General features: G+C 40.8%; 1 protein-coding gene across 1 annotated transcript in view; it reads left to right on the top strand.

The window, feature by feature from the left end:
• Positions 1–20,704, top strand: part of LOC117264998 (uncharacterized) — a 67,542-nt gene extending 46,838 nt beyond the window's left edge. Inside the window, exons 16-19 of the mRNA XM_078162522.1 lie at positions 2,729–2,994; positions 3,360–3,473; positions 3,593–3,734; positions 17,875–20,704. Of these exons, the coding sequence (XP_078018648.1) occupies positions 2,729–2,994; positions 3,360–3,473; positions 3,593–3,734; positions 17,875–18,242 (890 nt within the window). The 3' untranslated portion in view covers positions 18,243–20,704. The remainder of the gene's footprint in view (positions 1–2,728; positions 2,995–3,359; positions 3,474–3,592; positions 3,735–17,874) is intronic.
• The last annotated feature ends 740 nt before the right edge of the window (positions 20,705–21,444 follow it).

Raw genomic sequence — 21,444 nt, 5'->3', positions numbered from 1 at the left:
GGCAGTGTAAAAGGGGCTTGTGAAATAAGAGAAAATAAAAGCTTTGCTTCCACTGAGGGAAATGGTTTATAGCTTACAAAAATAAGCAGGAGGTTTGCATCTCTGTGATGTGTAGTTACATTTCTGGCTCGGTGCACACGTCAGGCTAGGGTATGAGGGGCCATACAAGACATAATTCATTCTCACCCTCTCACATATATACATTCTCCTTACACATACATATATTTTCACTCTCATATTTATACATTTTCACTCACACATTCATATATTTTTTTCTCACACATTTATACATTTTCACTCACACATTCATATATTTTCACTCTCATTTATATATTTGAACACACACACTGATACATTTTTCTCTCATATTCATATATTTTATGCACACATTCATATACTTTGCTCTCATGCACATGCAATCATGTATACATTTAATACTATACGTAATATATGTATATAAAAGGAAAATGTATGTATGTTGAAAGAGAATATATGTATGTAAGAGAAGAATGTATGCATGTGTGAGTGAGAGTATAGTGGAAACGGAAGGAGTATAGTGGAAACGGAAGGCAATCCATTTATTGTCTACATACTCCGGTACAGTAGGTGGCGGTATACACCTAATGAGCAATGGTTGCAACGCGCCATAAAACCAAACGAAGAAGAAGAATTTATCGCGCTGTGATTGGCTGAGAAGGATGTTATTGACGTGGGTCTGCTGTGGTGAAACTACAGTGTTCTGAAGATGGACTACAAAATGCACACGATGAGAACGTATGGGGCGTACGTTCTCATCGTGTTGTTTCATGCAGGATATATAAACGTGGACAACACGGTGAAAGATATTGTTTAATTACTAAGGTCGGAATTGAATTAAAAAAAGGAATATAGGCTACCAGCCACAAACTGAAACGAAATTGTCACATTGAGCATGTTTGCTCACACTATCTGAATCCCAAGTAGTAAAATGTAAAATGCCTCATGGCTGTCCCTCCTTGAGGGACTGTTTGCGCTTTTACGCATGGGTCGGTGGTGAAGTGGTGCACATGACTCGTGCTACGGACGGACGGACAGACAGCCACGTATCTAAAACAGGTAATTACATCTGGCTACATCTTTCCCACATCAAATATCTGTGATCGCCTTGACCCGCGTGCGTATAAGCGCACACAATTCCGTGTCCTCTCACCACAGATGCTGTGATTTGGTGGCCCGGTACTCATTGTAGCCCATTCTTATAAGACCCAATAATAATAATAATAATAATAATAAGTTACTGTGGACCTATATGCCATGCCTTTTGACAAAATTACCAGAAGAGTTTGCTGAAAAACAGGTAATGTCAGCCTGAATTACTCACGTGCATCACCGGTGAAAATCGCTGACATGCATGGGGAATACAGCTTCTACAGGCTCGCCATAGCTTACTGTGAGGACTCAGGGACCAGAATTCGGGATGGCGGACCGTCGGGATGGCAGCCTGTAACTGTTGGTTAAATGGCCCGTTCGGTTGGTATTCGGATAACTGGGGCTTTACTGGTATAATGCAATAGCACCACCCAGCAGTGAAACCCGTGTACACGTGTACACGAAAAAAATGACCCACTCTAAATGTTTAGAGATTTTTGTACATGAACTCACCCCTACATTATACAGTATTTTTGCACTAAAAACATACTGGACAGGAACTGTAACCAAATAACGACCTGGTGCAGGTCGGTGCAAAAAAAAAAAAAAAAAAAAAAAAAAGCCTTGAGCAAATAGCCCCTGGTTCTTTTAAATGCCTGGGGCCAAAGTCGATTTTGTGAAATAAACGCCCGGGCTACCTCCTTTCCTTAGTGTTTAGAGAATTCGAACAGCTCTTATCATGGCGGCCACTAAACTACTTCCGGGTCATTTCACTCAGCTAGGAACCTTCCTAAGCAAAAAAGACTTTTCGACTGCAGCCTATGTGTATGTGTTGAAAAGTAAAGTGTATATATATGTGAGAGTGAAAATATATGTATGTAAAAGAAGAGTGAAAATATATGTATGTGAAAGGAGAATGTATGTGTGTGAGAGTGAAAATATATGTATGTGAAAGAAGAGTGAAAATATATGTATGTGAAAGGAGAATGTATGTGTGTGAGAGTGAAAATATATGTATGTGAAAGGAGAATGTATGTGTGTGAGAGTGAAAATATATGTATGTGAAAGAAGAGTGAAAATATATGTATGTGAAAAAAGAGTGAAAATATATGTATGTGAAAGAAGAGTGAAAATATAGGTATGTGAAAGAAGAGTGAAAATATATGTATGTGAAAGGAGAATGTATATGTGTGAGAGGGTGAGAATGAATTATGGCTTGTACGGCCCCTCATACTAGGGCGTAGGGTATGCGTCTACACAGAGCCTCACTGTAAGTACAATGTCTTTTTAGAGCAGAAGCATAAGTCCTGTGTTAAAAACCTTGTAGTAGGGGTGTAACGTTTCAGTTCAGCATGATACAGTGGTGTCACGGTGTGGTACGTTTTTGATCCAACAAAAAAGTAAAAATGCCCCCAGCGTGTCAGAACAGGAAATACTGCCTATTATTTCATGATTTTGAAACATAATTTTATACTTGCCGACTTTTTTTAAGTATTAAAATTTGGCTGGATGCTTAATAACAAATTTTCTATGTACTAAAAACTCACTACACATTTTATTTATGATTTACTTGTACTTTAACAGCTTCGTGTTTTTACAGTTCTGATCCCTGAGCAACAGTTGTCTGTCGTCCACATCACTGACAATGGAATGAGCATCCTCAACCCACTGAAGGTTACAGACACTCATGTGGTGGTCAGTGTCCCTCACCTCTCTGCCTTTGGCCTTCTCTGGAACGTCATAAGGGGGATTTTGAAAATACCAGTCAGTGGTCAAATTCTGCTGTTCCTTGGACAACCAAACCCTAAAACACAGTGGCAAAAACTCAATGTACTTCTGCTGCCAAGAAACATCCCTCTGGACGAGGTAAAGCTTCATGTTACAGCTGTCATCTTATTTTTCTTAAAGTTTAGTAATTTTTCAAGTCCGCCATAAAATAACATTTAGGTTTCATATTAACACTGAAACAGTTGTTTTTACTAAAACTGTGTCACTGCTCAACCTGAAGACATGTCATTTTTGATTTTTCACTATTTTCCAACATTGTAGATCAAACCAGTAGATTCATTGATAATGAAAATAATGGTTAGTTGTTGCCCCATAGTGCTGATATTTGTTGTTACGTAGCAATCTACATAAAACCGATATATCTGTAATTAGATATATTTATCAGTCTGTCTCTATGGAGGATAAACCAAGTTGTAAATGTAAATGTTCTGATGTCTCCTAAGGTGAGCTCAAAACGACGAAATTCTGTTTACATTGAGGCTCCTTCCACATGTAAACTCATCCAAGATCATAGTTACACTGTTCACTGTCCTCAGGCCATTAAAATACAACCTAAGGTGAGTATTTTGAATCAAAGTCTCTGATGAATCGTGTCAGCATGTTACAGCACTAACAAACTACTGTTGGTTTCCTTTAGTTAACTGGATATTATAGCTGTATTTACACTGGTTTTCAGAAAGCAGAGTTTGACGTGGAGTTTGGACCAAATTACCACCCAACATTTGAGATCCGCCTGCCTACAAACGAGGAGGAAGTGACTTTAACAGTCCGAGACCAAAGCCAGAGAGAAGTCTGGAAGCATGATGTCTATCTGAATGGTTAAGTATTCATCCACCTGCAGCATCACGTCACCCGATAGAAGTAAAAAATAACAGCTCTACAGCCATTGATTGATTCATGGCACCTTATTGTTTCTCTGCCTCCAATTTTTCTTCAGTCTGTATTCATTGTATAGTCGACTTTATTTAACCAGTTTTTGAGGGATTTTATTGTAAACAGAGCTCCAGGGTCAGTTTATATAACATTTTTTATAACGATGTACAAATAACCTGCTGTGTTTCTCTGGTACAAAATGATCAGTGGAATCTGCAGCTCCTCTGGGTTTTATGGAGTTTCAGTTCATTGTTTATCTTTCAGACCCAAAACTTAACACTTTCACTGGTCTTGTAGCGTTGTTTTCAGGGAACAAGTTGTAAAAAGATACTGTGTAGCTGTTTTTATGCCTCCACCGAGATGATAGCCATAACCAGAGGTTTTATGTTTTTTGGGTTGTCCGTCTGTCCTTGCATCTGTACCATTGTCATCACCATGATATCTCACAAATCCCACAGGGAACTTCTCCAGATTTTGCATATGCGTCCACTTGGACATAACGAAGAACTTACAGATTTTTATGGTCATAGGTCAAGGTCACTGTGACCTTGCATCATTCTCATTCTTGTGAACGCAATATCTCAAGAACATCTTAAGGGGATCAGTGTGGAGTGATGAGGGGTCTAGATGCAGAGAAGATTCAAGATTAACTTTATTGTCCCACAAGTGGGAAATTTGTCTTGGGCTTTTTCACCCCTGCTGCAGCCACACTGGTAACACAACATAAAAACAGATAATAAATAAATAGTAACATAGTCAGTAGATAAATAGTGCAGCAGGCAATAAATAGTACAACATAGTGATGAATAGTAAATCATAACAGTAAATAAAATAAAATAAACAGCATACAGCAATTTAAAACAGCAGCCATAAAGTAAAGTGCAGTTGGCTTTATCTGCCACTGTTAACAAATTTTATAGAATCAGGGACAAAGGAGTTTTTGCACTCCACCCCCATTTTGTAGCAAAAACGCCTAAAATGACATACCCAAATTAAAATGACTGTAGCGTCTGAACCGCTCTGACTACATGCATGCATGTCTTGCCAGAAAGAAAACTTCCTGAAGTTTCTTGTGAAAGTGTCAGAAACACTCTAGGTGATACAGAGACAGAGTAATGGGCCTCTGAAGTAAGTAAAAAGTTGAAGATTTTGCCTAAAATAAAATAAAAAATGATTTTCAGGATGAATAACTGTCTGTGGCTTCACCTGAGCAGGTAAATGACAGTATGGGGCTGTAGGCACACTATCAATGAACTTTTGTTTCAAATTTAAAGAAAATTGCTCAAAATATGACCATTCTAGTGTTTTTTCCATGAAAAGATCCAGGCGGAGCTCCAAATGACAAGAGCGCTCACTCCGCTTCAAAACAGTACTATCAGTGATCAAACAACACTCAGCCAGCTTCAAACATTGTACCTTATTGAAATCAGGTGTGATTATGATAGCTGATGTTGTTTATGACACAGAAACACCATAAAATATCACCAAATAAAGCCATATGAAACGTGAAAGTTATGATCCCACTTTCTAGACGGTATATATCACCCAAAAATAGTGGTAGGAGTGAGACTCTTACCTTTTATAAAAGATCTAAGTCTCCACTCGCAGCTCCACTTAAGATCGCGAGTAATCCTTTAACTTTTCCCCTCGAAAAACAGCATGACATGACTTGTCACCACTCATCGCGATTTTGGACTTTGTGTGTTTAGGCTGCTCTGGTGCGAAATCCATAAGAAATCCATCCCTACTCTCGAAAAGTCGAGAGTAGGGATGGGTATCAGTAAGATTTTAACGGTACTACTACTCTTATTGGTACTGCTTATCGATCCGGTATTTTAACGGTACTCTTATCGATACTTTCTGAGGAAGAAAAAAACAAATCAAGAACATAAATTGCTTCATTTTCTCAATTCTCATTATGCAATAAAATAGTTTTTTAACAAAACATTTTACTTTTTACAACTTGAAATATAAAACACATAAAACAATAGTGTTGTCACAGTACCAACATTGGGACCAATGGTACGATACCAGTGAAAGTATCATGGTTCTGAGTAGTATCACAATACCACAGCAAAAATGAGGCAGATGTGACTTTTGTCATTTATAAAAACATTAATCACTTTTCTATAATACATGAATGATATTTCAATGAAATAAATTACTAATTGACTTATTCATACGGCATCAATAAGTGATTAACATAGGGGGGATCAAAATAAAATAAATAAATAAAATAAAAATCAACCAGCCACCCTCCTCCCCTGACAAGTAAAGAACAGTCCCTTCATAAGTAAAGATCAGTCCCTAAAGTGCGGTGAGGTTTGTGGACCGTTACCTGCCACAAAGAGAGAAATGTGAACGGCTCGTTTCTCCTCTGACACGCCACATACCTGTGTGCCGCCACGGCTCAGCTGTCCAGGTACTTCTGGACAGTCATGACATCAACAAAGAGGAAAATATTGGACCTGGAGCCAGGCTTCTCCGTCGCTGGTATGCCGTACTTGCGCCGCGGAGCACTATGGCCGCCGTATTTGACAGGAATACGTATTCCTGTCTGTGTCTGTGACCCCCGTTCAACCCACAACCGACAGGATTCGCCTGCTGCTGGTTGAAATCTGTATTCGCACAGCGTGCTCCTGAATGATTTCTTTTACTTGCACAAAACTATTTTTAGTCGCAAATGCAGTAAAATGCTTGCACCGTACAGCTCTCTCGAAAACAAATCACTGTAGCATATATAAACAAATCTAGCCTACAAGTAAAAATATTAGGTATTCTAGGTATGTTAGTTATTCTAGGTATTTTATATGGTGATGTAACATTAATCACTATGGATATATTGACTGGGGGGGGGAAATCCCACGCACCCAGCCCAGGCTATAATTATGGTTATATTCATGTATTTAGAAGTATCTGAAAAATACACAAATAAAATCCCAAATCTGAATCCCTATTTAGTAAGGTCGCAAAATAGCTAATGGTTATTAACTCCACGTGTTGGCTGCTAGCATAATGTTACAAACCTGGACTGGACATAGATGAACTAGCTGTGCTAGGGCAGTCAAACACTGTACATCTTTCTGTGTGAATATGATGCACTTTCGCAAGGTGTTTTGACAAATTACTAGTGTTGCCGCCCTTACACGCAAAACTTTTGTCACACTTGTGACAACGCGCTGTGTCTGCATCAACTCTTGTAATGTAAAGCCACACTTTTGACCGTTTGGCTCTCTGCGCCATTATTTATCTATCTAAAGGTAGGCTACGAGCTTGAATTGGTGTATGCGCTGTCTTGTGTGTGTGTGTGTGTGTGTGTGTGTGTGTGTGAAGCATCCATATTTTAGAACATGTACCTTCTTTGCAGCGACGTCCATATTTAAAGCATTATCAACTGTCATGGTAACATATGAGTATGGACAGGATTACATGGATGTAATCTGTAACTGCAACATGACTGTTTTGCAAGGCAGTAATTCTAGTTATTTATTAATGTCACTGGAACAACAGCCCCGCCCCCCTGCTCTCCAGTCACACACACAGTAGGCAGCCAGGGTGAGCGAGACAGATCTCCCGTCTTCAGGGAGAATAGCGAAAATTATGATACAATGGCAGATAATTGACGGAGTTGGTGAGATAAATGTGCAAGATAAGGTTTAACTTGTAAAAAAAAAAAAAAAAAAAAAGACGCGACTGCTCCAGTACCGATAGCAGAACCGTTAAGGTCAGAGCTTATCAATACTGCGGTCTTGAAGAATGTAGCCCCGGGGCTCGTTCAATACCGGGGTTCGGTACCCATCCCTAGTCGAGAGCTTCCTGAAACCGGCAATACCAAACATCACATGGTTTGATGACGTAGTGCGCCTGGGAGATACCATTTAACAGAGGAGGGAGGGAGCGCGGACGTGGGTGTTCGAGCGGAGTTAGAGAGGTTAAATCTGTACTGGGGAACTCTGAACCTTCTTCCTGAAGGTAACAACTCATACTCTGAGTGCAGGGCATGAGACATATCAGCAATTATTTTGTTTGCCTTGCACGATGTGGCCTGTTCGTAAATGCTCTGCATGGATGAGTGCTCTCTGGCGGCCATAATTTCCCACGCAGTGTGGATTAATCGCAACAGCTTATTTCTCAGCTGTGCAGAGAGGTTGCCAAACCAAGCCGTAATGCCATATCTGATTAGGCTCCCCAGAACTGCCTGATGGAAGATCAGCATGATCTTTTTGTCCACTCCATGAGCTCATAAGCGGTGCAAGAAATGCAAGCGTTGTTGCAGTTTGCTGCAGAGGCAGTCAACATGTGTGCTCCAGGTTAGTGTGTTATCAATGAAGACACCAATATATTTGTAGGAGTTAACCTGGGCAATAGTTAGGTTGTGGATGACCACAGGCCTGTGGTCACCAATCAAACACAATCTCTTTTGTTTTGTTGGCATTCAAAACAAGATGATTGTCACACACCATTTGACAAACCTCTGTATTTCCAAAAAATATTCGGATGTGTCACATGCTTGCTTTTGCAGGCATAGGTATGATGATAGAACTTTTCCAGATAGCAGGGACAGAGTAAGTGTCTATTGACTTCTTAAAGATGGGGCACCAGGCTTGTGCTGGCTCCTTGCTGCATGACTTTTAATAGACACCCAGAGATGCCATCTGGTCCAGAGGTCTTCCTGGCACAGATATGTGAGAAAAGTCTCTCTGCGACATGCTGATCAAGGATGATTTCTGCAGAGTCCAAAGCAGGTATACAGTCCAGAGCTGCCTGTTGCTCTTTTGAAAAGTTTCTGGTCTCAAATCTGCAGAAGTCATTTAGCTCCTTTGCCTTTTCACCTCATTTAACACATTGATATACCTGTGGAAGTTGATAAAAAGGAGACAAGCAGACGGGAGTGCAGTTGAGTCTTTTTTTACTCGCAGACTTCCAACACAAAATCTGATTACACCACAACAGCCAGGGCAAACTTAACCACACCCCTCCCACGCTGACATCACCTAATCACCTCCACCTGTGCTGTGGCACCTGTGCTGTGTCCCTCCCTGCAGAGGCGGGAGGGCATGACAAAGGGGCAGTGGTGGGAGGGTGGTTGCAGCGTGGGGGCTGAGCCAGCATCACCGGCCCATCCAGGGCCACGTGAGCAGGTTTAAGGCGATCCACTGAAACCTGCTCTTAATTCCCCCCCATGTCCACAATGAAACTCTTGGGACCTGCCTCCAGGACGCAGAAAGGCCCGTCATACGGAGCCTGGAGTGAGGAACGATGTGCATTGTGGCGGATGAACACGTATTCGGCCGACATCAGATCTTTCGGGATGTAGGACTGGGGGAGGCAGTGATGTACAGGAACAGGGGCGAAAATGCTGGTGGCATCGCGGAAGGCAGACCGGTGAGCTGCAGCAGACCAGGGGGCCGAGGCCACCGGAAGAAACTCCCCAGGGACCCTCAGTGGCTGGCCAGAGACAAGCTCCGCAGAAGAACACTGCAAATCCTCATGGAATCCCATCCCATGGCAGACGATTGACCCAATTACTGTCTGTGAGTGTAGCCCGGAGAGCAGCCTTCATGGTGCTGTGAAAATGCTCACACAGTCCATTAGCCTGGGGGTTGTATGCTGTGGTACTATGGAGTTTCACCCCCAGGCTCCCTGCCATGGTTTTCCACAGCTCAGAGGTGAACTGGGGGCCCCTGTCAGAAGTCAGGTCAGCTGGCGTGCCAAACCGGGCCACCCAGGCAGAGATAAACGTCGTGCCACCTCCGCAAACGTGGAAGATGACAGGGGAACAGCCTCCGTCCACCTGGTGGTCCTGTCCACCGTAGCAAAGACGCGAGTAAACCCACAGGAAGGGGGCAGCGGACCCACCAGGTCCACGTTGACATGGTCGAACCATGTTGTTGGTATCATGTTTATCATTACCTTAATGGTGTCCCACAGTTTTTGCTAGACAATTGGATTCAAATTTCTCCCTTGTCGTATTCCTAGCTGTTCTCAGTCTGTGATTAGGATCTCTCGGCAGTTTCATTCTAACAAGATCCCCGCTCTTAAATACTATCTTTTTATGTTCTATGCACTCTTTTATTTCCTTAGAAATGTAAGGTTTATTATTTGGGTACATAGTGATTACTTTTTGGGTTAACACGCTCTCTTTACAAAACTCTATATATTCAGTGATGGTGTCTGTGGCCTCCTCTAACTCCAGGCCATGAAAGAGACCCCAGTTAGTGCAGGAGAAACGACCACTCAGAGTTTCGATACCATCATTATCCCAAATAAATACGTTTTTTTTTACCTGGGGTTTGCTGCTCTTAAGCAAGGACTTGTAGGTGGGAATTAAATATACAGAATAATGGTCCGAAGACCCTAAAGGAGGTTTAACCTTAGATGTATAGGCATTCCTGACATTCCCATCGGTGTTGCAATTCACATATTGATTAAACCCAGGCAGTGCTGTCTCAAGTTTGCAATGATTAAAATCACCTAAAATAAAACAGGGTGCCCCAGGAGTGCATTTCAATTGTCTATGAACACAGTCTGTGATGGTATTTGCTGCATTTGCTGCGTTCCCACTGGGCGGAATGTAAACAGTACATGTACAAAGGTACAAAGGTGTAATACAGAAGATGACCGTGTAGGTCCAATGTACTTTAAGTAAGGGTCCCAAACTTTATGTAAGGCCCCTAATGAGGAGTGAACTTTGCAAAATTAATTTTATACCCTGAAAAAGTGCCAAATGTTTAGATGTCTTGGATCGAGCAGGGAATAGAGGTTTGTGGTCTTGATAAAAATATTAACACGTCATCCTCATACAATGTAATTTCGGTCAAATGCCTTCTCAGCATCCAGAGAAAGCACAAGGGCAGGGTCTTTAAAGTCCTGGCAAAGCTGAATAATATTAAGAAGCCTTCTCATATTATCACAGGAGTTCCGTCCCTTAATAAAGCCAGTCTGGTCCTCCTTAATGATGTGAGGTAGTACTTTTTCAAGACGCATGGCTAGTATTGTGGAGAGCAGTTTTTGGTCAGCATTGAGAAGGGCTTATGGCCTGTAGGAGGTGCACTTGTCGGGCCATTTTCCCTTCTTGAGGATAAGAGAAATATTAGCTTCCCTAAGGTAGGGTCCCACTTTCAAATGAATGGTTGAACATAGCCAGCATGGGGTCTAAGAGAATATTGCTGAACTCTTCAGAAAACTCACATCAAAATCTGGCCCTGGGGCCTTTCCAAATGGCATAGATTTCAAAACCAGTAATGTTTTATCTTTTGTGATTGGGACATTGCACTGTAGTTTTTGAGCTTGTGTAGGCTTTGGGAGTCTTAGGTCTGAGAAAAATAAATGCATATGGGCAAATTGTCAGGCTGTAGAATAAAACAATGGAAATTCTTTATTAATAGTATTGGTATCAAATGATCTAACACCATTAGAGTCTGTAATTGAGACAATGGTTTGAGAGTCTGCCCTCTTTTTAACACAATTGTCAAGATATCTACCAGGTTTATCCCCGTGCTCATACAGCTTCTGTCTGGAAATTTAAGGGAGTGCTCAGAATCCTCAATTAGTAGAGTATCCAGTGCAGCACATGTGGCCATCAGTTCCTTAAGTGAATTTGGGCTTGGGCTTGATATGTAGTGTTTATCATGTTTATAAGTTGGCTAATCTAGATTCGAAAAGCTTTTGTTGTTCATTCTTTCAACATTCTTCCTTTTAGATGCTACAAAGGACATGATCAAACCCCTGGAGGAAGCTTTACATGTCTCCCAAAGGAGAGAGGGATTGTTACTTGATAGGGAGGTAATTGAATAAAATATCTTGAATTCTTAGGAAAAATAGGAAATTAATTTATTGTCTTTGAGAGGAGATGACTGAAGTCTCCAGCGTTTTGATATTGCCCTCTCCTCAGAGAGAGAATAGACCATATATAGGTCAGATAAAATCATGCTGCCTATGGTGGGGGTTATCAACCAGGCACGGAGTCTAGGTAGTCGTGTGCCTGCTCCTGGGTGGCAAACCTCCTCTTGGAGCCTCCATGGGACACCTGTAGGGTGGCTGTGAAAAGCATATGAAATCCCACACTCCCGCAGCCGCTGTTTCATGACATCATATGCCTTTCGTTTCTTCATAGGCTTGGGCGATTGGACGAATATGTTGCCATTCGCTCATCGGCTGAGTCCATCATGGTTGGTTTAATTTTTGGCGATTTTTTGGGCGATTTTTGTCATTTTATTTTGCTAAATTAATGGTCTGTCTCCACAGAATTCAACTCGGTACATATAGTTCATAATTACTATGTAGGGTTGGGAATGATTAACCGATACGACCGGATATCCGGTTTGACAAGCGAGAGATACGGCTGCGTCAGTAGCAGCCTCCTCAATCGATACGAATCAGCCATGAATCTATAGATGAATCGATTGTAGAGTCATGGATCGGGTATCGTGAGACGAGCAATCGGTTGACTGGCTTTAACAGTTTGCATCTCGAAAACAACGCTCCGTAGCAGGCATTACTGACAACGATAATAGATGTAAACATCAGCGCCAGCTTGACCGGTGGAGCTGAGGAACAGAAGCTAATGCTGGTTGGATAAACCAGGGAGCAGCCAAGCCGCAGCAGAAACTAAAGGCGAATCCTGCCGGTTGTGGGTTGAACAGGGGTCACAGACACAGACAGAAATACGTATTCCTGTCAAATACGGCGGCCATAGTGCTCCGCGGCGGTGACTGAGAAGCCCGGCTCCGGGTCCAAGAAGTCTTCGTCGGTGTCATGACTGCCCAAAAATACCTGAACAGCCGAGCTGTGGCAGCACCAGCACACAGGTATGTGACGTGTCAGAGGAGAAACAAGCCGTTCACATTTCCACAAACCTCACCGCATGTTCATCACTGATTGATGCTGTTTTTGAAGTATGAATAAGTCAATAAGTAATTTATTCCATTGAAATATCATTGATGTATTATAGAAAAGTGATTTATCTTTTTATAAATGACAAACACAGAGTGTAGCAAACACAGAGAAATAGTTTGACATGCTGTCAGTGATAAGCTGCTAGTCATCACAGTCCATGATATCAGCTAATAACAGGAGATGTCAGATTCTGCCCCTACATTGCACAGTCCCTCCAGAAAAACGCGATTATGCGATCGCATAATTCAACGCATAATCAGCCAAAGTCCGCATATTCATGCGGGGGCCGCATTTTTTCAAAGACGCCGCACTTTCGCTGCATAAATCGCAGATTTCCGCGTAAAATGCGCAAAATATGTGGGGCTTGCATGATTTCATAATCCTCGCATTTTCGTTGTAAGAGGGGTTTTCCTTGTGAACGCTCTCTGTAATGTACAAACAACTGTTGTCTCTCTCTGAGGCTTGCTGTGTGCATCACGTAATGAGACAGAGCGCGCACTAGGCAGAGTCGGTGTGATGTTTCTTCTCTGCCTGTGGGGAGGAGGGAAGAAACCTTCCAGTGAAATAACTCTCGATCTAAAAGAGCTGGTTATGATTTTAGGCATGAATGTGGGATTCGGCCTCAGAGTAGCTGCGCTCCCGTCATCTCTGATAACGAGACAAGACGGGGAGACTGAAAGCGCACATAAATCACTCACTCTCTTACGAAGTCAGGGCTAAGAGAAGTGTTGTCTTTAATGACAGTAGTTTGAGAGAGATTTGTGACAGAGGCTCGAAGGGAGGTTCTCCCAGAGCGCGTAACACCAAGGGTAAATCCCACTGCGGTGCCAAAGAGCGTGTGACAGGTCTCTGTCGCCTGACTCCTTTCAAAAAGCGCTTAACCAGCGGGTGTGCAAAAACGGATCTCTCTCCATAGCCTTCATGACATAATATATATTTTATTTATTTATTTTTACATAAGTTGTAGCATATTCTAGCTACAGAACTTGTTTGACTTAGCAATGTTTTGTAAGTTTGAGCCATGTGTTTATTAAGGTCTGAAATAAAACAAGATGAGAACTTAAATATTCCCTGCACTTTCTGTGATGTAGTATGCTTGCTTATCATAGGAAGTAATTAGAAATGACTACATTAAGGTAGTAGCCTAGTGAGAACAGGGTGTTGGGGGAATCACTTTTTTCCTCTTTTTCATCAAATCGCAGTTTTTGCAAGTTCCCACAATTTTTGCAAGTTCTCGCAATTTTTGCAAGTTCCCGCAATTTCATCGCATGAAATTGCATAAATATCCCACATATTCCATCGCATTTTTAAAGAAAACGTGCCGCATAATCAAGGATTTTTGCCCACAACAATCACAAAAAAACAGCAACAATGCTTGGGGATGTGGTCTTTTACAAATTTGAAAATACTGTAAGAATGTCACTTTTATAGAATTGGCTTCTTTATTTTATAATATATGATTAATGTCTACATCAACAAATGTTAACCATAGAATGGTATCAAATCGTACACTGTATCGAATCGTATTGAATCGTATCAAATCGTATCGTTCCTACACTGTATTGAATCGTATCGAATCGTAACATTCCTACACTGTATTGAATCGTATCGAATTGTATCGTTCCTATACTGTATTGAATTGTATCGAATTGTTCTGTATTAAAAATATATCATTCTTGAATCGTATCGTAACCCGTGTATCTAGATACGTATCGAATCGTCTATCACAGAGAGATTCCCAACCCTATTACTATGTAGAGCACAATTCAAAGTGTGCGCGTATTGGAACTGGCAGCTTCACACTGATTTCTGACGAGTCTTTCACAAAATACGTCAGTGATGGCGGAGCTGAAAGTAACGTTAATTCATAAACCATATTTGAGAACTACATCAAAAAAGATGTGCAGTTGTGCACCCCAATCGTTATAGTAGGACAGGTATGTTATCCCTATCTTCCACCTGTTTGCTCATTTAGAGGCTGTGAGCGAATGCGTCCTTCTGCAGCCATCAGACTCTTTTTAAAATGGTGTCGGACAGTCGTCTTCGGCCCGTCTTTACAGCTTATTACTCAGCAAAGATCTCAAGGTGATTTATTTTTTGTTAAATGAATAAGAGTATAGCCTATAGGCTGTATGTTTCAGTAAAATTTCAATTCATTAATTTTGACATTAAAGACCACAGTCAGAGGATAAGGCGCAGGTAAATCTATTCAAACAGAATAAACAGTTGGTCGGTCCACAAACGTTACACAGTAACAGTAGCCTATAATAACAAATAAGTAAATATAAACGAAGGACATTGGAAAAATAAAGTGCAAAAATCACACAATCACATAAAACAATAATGTCCACTCCCTTTGCACTGTCTTTATAATAATGCCAACGCAGGCGTGGCAAAAAAAACTTAAGCTGTTATAGCTGTTCTAAAAGCCTCTCGTAGGCTTATTGCTTGAATAAATAAATAAATAAATAAAAATAATAATAAATATAGGCTAAACGAAGAACAATGGAAAAATAAAGTGCAAAAATCACATAAAATAATAAAGTCCCTTTGCGCTGTCTTTAACTCAAAAACACAATGTTTTACATGTTTTTGGAGAGAAAAACGAGCATGTTAACCTTATCTGGCTTAAGCAAAGTGCACATATGGTCAACAATGTTACCAGCACCCTCTCTGACGGCGTGCTTGTTGCCGGTATGCACAGATATTTCTGTGCCATGTTGGACATGAGTGGGCTCGCAAAGCACGCTGCATTTTTTTTGCTGCATTCATGTGGTGTCGGAAGATCCGAGTTGCCGAGGTGTTTTTCTGACATGAGGTGGCGTTCATGCGAATTATCCCATTCTGAAAGTCATTTTTCGATTTTTTCCGACATCACATGAATGCAACATCCCTCCTCTTTTTTTTTTTTTTTTTTTTTCCTCCGCCACACACACAACTGCCGAATATATCGGCAACTGCCGGTTGATGGGCTGACAGTGGCCGGTTGGAAATTTTTAACATATCGCCCAACCCTATTTCTTCACTGAGAGATCACTGTAGAATGAGAACCTGGATCCGTTGTACATCAAGGCACAATCTTAACTGGCACAGCGCCCTGCTTCCATCACCCTCTGCTTATCTTTGAATGCATGTAATCACAGCGGCCTGGGACTTTTGTTCAGGTCTGGTTTTGATGCTAGCAAGTGGTGTGCTCTTTGAAGTTTTATGCGATCGGCTTTGGTAGTTATCTTTAAGACGCGACGCAGCCACGCTTATAAAAATCCACCGGCTGCCCTGTCTCAGTGCCTTCTGCCAAGCCAACAACCCGAACGTTCAAGCACCGGCTGTAGTTTTCTGCCACATCCAGGCGCTCTGATAAAGCACTAACCTGCTTCTCCAGTTCAGTAATCCTTGGCTCCTGTGCTGTGGCAGAGTCTTCAGCCGTTAGGATTCTAGCCTCAGCTTCATCTAGCTGCTTGCTAGTGGTCTGGAGCTCTGTGGAATGCTTGTGGATAGTCTTTGCCAGGGGATTTCGTCAGTTGCCTTTATGATATTAGCAGTCATCCCACTGAGGGTTTTGGCGAGAGCTGGATCTAGTTTGTCTGCGATATCAAATTCGGCATTGTCGCCATCTTGTGTGCATTCGCCTAGCTCCAACATGGCGTCTTTATTGTCTGTCTTCCTCAAATTTCTTCCCATTTTACCAAAAGACTGGCCAAAAGTTTTCTAGGAACATAGCATTTACTGTTCATACCAAAAGTGGCTCCCAATATGCAGTTGTTGTCAGAATAACAGGATAATTAGAGTCGAGTGGCACAGATTTCTAACCAAAATGGTGCATTCACCTCACTGCCATCACATGACCCCACCTGCCAATAATTTTTTTAACTGCATGTCTCTAGTGATTTATTAAATCCATATTACAACCATTTTATGTTTAAAGTCAAGTTCTTCATTAAAGCTACTGATTCTCCAGTTCAGGGGGAAAAAATCAGGGGATTGCTGTGATATACAGTGATTAAATTATGTATGTATGTGTCACAGCAATGCTTTTGAATTTGAGGTGCATTACTTCCTGATCAGGTATCTTACACATAGGGCCTGTCATTATTATTAACTAGTCCATACCCAATGAGTGCACAGTTGCCCACGTACAGTTTCACATGGTGTGTGTTTGGGATACAGGTCATAGGAAATTGCAGATTAAATAGTCAACTGAACCCATTAAGAAGAGCAATGTATTCAGACAGAGTTTTTGAAAAACGTGGGACAGACAGAATGACTGACTGACTTAATGACACACTGTGTCCGTGATTATGTACAGCATACCATACCATGACTTAGTCATACCAAAAATTAGAAAAAAACAAAACATTGGGCTACAGGGGGAGCCACAGCATTTTAGCCATTTTTAAGCATTTTTCTGTTGTTATAGCGCCACCCAGTTGCCAATTAGAGTTAAATTTCTCCAGTCACCTTGAGGCGTCCTGTTCTACATATCTACCAAGTTTAGTAAAAATCAATATGGCCGTTAGCCTAGATAAGCAATCACGTAGCTCTCTAGTGCCCCCATTTTGTTTGATGGGGTCAATAATGGAGGGGTCCCCTCAGATTATGTGTGGTCATATGCCTACAAAGTTGCGTGGTGATCGGTGAAACCCTTGAGATGTTATACACCTTTATGTGATGAGCCACGCCCTCCGCAATATTCATTGCCTTATAGAAGCTCATCTCTGTGCAAAGTTTCATGACAGACACATCCTCATTATATAGTAAAATATTATCATAACACAGCAGTGAGTGAAAATAAGACAAATTTTAAGATATGCTGCTGTTGTCGTTGCTTTTAAGTGAAGATGATTTAATAAAATATGTTAATATTTATGAGACAAGTTGATATTTATTTTAGGGTAAATTAATTGTGATATTAATTGAGTAATAAAAAATAATGTTTAGAATAATCTATAAATTAGTCATTAAATAATTATCAGATTAATCAATACATAAATAATGCCAGCCCCACACTATACATTACCTGCCAAAGTGTACTGTACATTATCTGCTCAGCATTAGAGCCAGGAGATGTAAATGGTATGTTACCTCAATATACTTGGCTGCAGACCTCTAAACATATCAAACACGAAAGTATTTCTACTATATGAACACACACATTAAACAAAGGCTTTTTCCCTGGTTATCTTCCAGGTCCAAGAGAGGCAGTTACACAGAGGAATGTCCTAGCAGAGGACAGTGTCCTAGCAGAGGACAACGTCCCAGCAGAACGCAACGTCCCAGCAGAGGACAGCATCCCAGCAGAGAATCAGCCTTCAGTTCGGACAGAGTTTGTATACAGAGTATCTGATCCTACTCTGAACCAGCTTCTGGATAAACTTCTTGAGTGTCACGTTATAACTGATGATGAAATGCAGTCAGTCAGAACAAAAACCGGAGCAGAGAAAGCACGAGACTTGATTGACATGGTGCGAAAAAAGGGAAATGAAGCCAGCTCACTTCTGATTGCTGCTGTGCGTGAGGTGGATCCATACCTTTCCAGAGTGCTGAAATTAAGTTGAAGCAAAAGCAAGAACCGTGAAGTGTGATGATGAATTTCTCCTATGGTTATACATCACTCATTGGCATCTTTAAATGAGAAAGTTTCCAGTTAAAGCCTGCTGTAAGTGAACATTTACTCTGAAAGTGATTCAGTCACGTGAAGAGGGGAGAAAGGGAGAAGAAATAGGGACGAGAAACTGAAGTCTGTGCTCTTAAAATGAGGTCTTCCTGCTTGTACTCGAGATTGTGCTCTACGTGAAGAAAATGTACGTCAGAGTGACTCACCACAGAGCAGGTTGTCATAAGTTTCGACAGTTTGTTGATACAGTGTCTGAAACTGTTCTAAACCAGCTGCTGGATCAACATTTTCTGGGTGCATGAGAAATCAAGAAAAATGGAGTACACTGGAACCAGAGCTGACTTGGCATGAGTTGTGATTAATTAATGGTGCGAAATAAAGGCCCACAAGTCAGTTCTTCCCTGATTGAAGACTTGAGTATCTTGGATCCACACCTTTCCAAACTTGACCTCCATAGATAGAAACAACATCCACCATTCCCCACACTTCTCACAAGGTTTTCACACCCAGGCCAGTCACCATTGGTCACTGTTGCATGTGACCCATAAAATCACCTGAGGGCCTCATTATAACACAATGCGTAGGATCCGTATTAAATATGTACATACGGACAAAAGTCAAAAATGCGTGCACCGGAAAATATTTGACAGTTTCTACAATCAGGTTCCACCTCACCATCTGTGCTGCCAATTTCCCATCTACAAATGTTCGTAAGCATGGGTCAAAGTTTCTTCCATCAAGTCTGTTTTTATATATATCACAACTTTTGCATGGGAATTGGTGTACTAGTAGGGTCACTGCTGCAGTCACTCCTCTGCTTTTATTCACCTCCTTGCTTCCAGAGCTTGGAAACACACCAAACATGATGGTACACAGTATGACCCAGATGTGTTGATCACTGGCATCCTTCCATGAAGTAGTTTGTAGTGACATGACAGCACATAACAACCTTCGGGGGATGTTTTTTCCTGGTGGTGCACTGGTGGAGTGGATCAGTGTGGATAAATGAAAAATAAAAACAAAGAGTTTATTTCATGACAAGTGAACAGGAGCACAGTAACAGTTCAGGTTAAGCAAGACTGTAATTTCTATCAATGTATGTCACATTGATTTGATTTAAATTTGTCCACTGAGTTTTATTGTTGTGGTTGTTTTGGAGTCAGGTTATTGGGGAAGTTGACTTTGCCAAAGCCACACAAACATCCACTCTTTGTGTTTTTATTTTTGCTTTATGATATTGTGAATCATTTCTTTTGAATCATATGCTGTGTGTTAAATGTTGCACAGGAGTGAATGCTGCCAATCTCTGCTACTGTACGTCAAGAAAAATACCTCAGTCTTACTATTGACATGGTCATTTTGGTTATAGTTATCCTTAATACCAGTCAGAGTTCCAAAATGATAGTTCAGTGTATTTTATGAGACTGAGTTAATATATTTAAGGTGACATGGTTTTTCCATCAAGGCCCTGAGGCTCAGGAATTCTCTGCCAGAAGAGATCAAGCTTGCCAGCACTTTACCTGCTTTTAAATCATTGCTTATTTTTTAAGGAAAGCTTTTCCTTTAATGCCTGATTTGTACTTCTGTGATTTGTAACTTTTGTGTTTTATTTTCTATTGTTCTGTTTTTACCTCTGCACACTATTTTTCTTAGTGGTGTCTTAACATTGTTTTTAATTATTGTAACTATATTATTATTACTATTATTTCTTCTTGCTGTATTTTTTTTTTCATGCACTTTGTGAAGCACTGTGTAACCTTGTTTGGATAAGTGCCATATAAATAGTGTTATTATTAAATTGGCTATCATTTTCCTTTTTTGCGAGGTGGTCCCCCGAGAGGTAATTTAATGTAAATTACATAATATAATTATTATTTATAATAATAATTAGCAACTTATCATAGCCATTTTAATACTTTTTATAAGTTTCCAACATAACTGAATTGAATTATTTTTGTTTGTTTTTCACAAAGCTTTGATATGTAGAAAGATAATATGGACTGGAAAAAACTGGCAGACCTGAAGTGAATTTTAGTATGCCTAGTACTCACGTCTGTAGCACTTATACTTAATACTTCAAGCATGTGTCAGCCAGTAGCTGTGTTTCCATCATTTCCAACATTTAACTCAGTGACTGATCAGATGTTATCCCTGTCACAATGCTGATTGTTTTCTCAATTTGTCATTTGTATGCGCTGATGAGATGAAAAATAAAGGTAGATAAAAACGGTAGATCAGTGTGGAGCAATGAGGAGACTAATAATCAAAATTAGTTGAATGTTGCAACAGCTCATTTAAAGATAAGGGTGGATTTATGTTAATTTTGGGTTTTTTTGTTTGATTATTGAATAAAGTCTTGGCTTCAGAATATGAAACTTTTATCACCAAATTCAGAAAATAAATGCAGAGATGTAAGTGTTTCATCACTTTTAATCTCATTCTTAACTTTAACTCGTGTTTGTGTGGAAAATATATTTCCTTTCCATTTTTTTTTTTTATGCCTCTGCACCAGCGATAGCCATAGCTGGAGGTACTATGTTTCAGGGTCGTCCATCCATCACATTCTCGTGAACAAGATATCTTGAGAATGACTTGAGGAAATTTCTTTAAATTTGGCACAAAGCCCACTTAGACTTAACAATGAACTGATAAGACTTTGGTGGTCATAGGTCAAGGTCACCATGACCTGGTCTGTCTCATTCTTGTGAACGCTATTTTTTTGTAACAGGTTGAGGAAACTTCTTCAAATTTGGTACAAATGCTCACTCTGAGTCAAGTATGAACTGATTAGATTTTTGTGGTCAAGGTCACTGTGACCCTCACCATTGCATTCTCGTCAACACAATGGGCCCTATTTAGATGGTCTAAAATGCAAAGCGCCAGGGTGCGGCGCATGGGCATGTCCCAGTCACTTGCTAGTTAGACAGCGCGTTTTTAGACTGTGCGGCATGGCGGAGAGTCTAAAAGGGTTGGACTTACTCTGTAAATTAGTCATGGGTGTGTTTTGGGCGTATCATTCAATAAGCCAATCAGAGAGTCACCTCTCATTCCCTTTAAAAGAGGCGCGATTGGAGCGCATGGTGGACAGCTAGTTAGATGGCGGACCTACCAACTGCAAAGAGTGAGCGTTTTACAGCTGAGGA

Source organism: Epinephelus lanceolatus, chromosome 20 (genome assembly GCF_041903045.1).
Source record: "Epinephelus lanceolatus isolate andai-2023 chromosome 20, ASM4190304v1, whole genome shotgun sequence".
Lineage (NCBI taxonomy): Eukaryota > Metazoa > Chordata > Actinopteri > Perciformes > Serranidae > Epinephelus > Epinephelus lanceolatus.
This window is presented reverse-complemented; position numbering and strand designations above follow the sequence as displayed.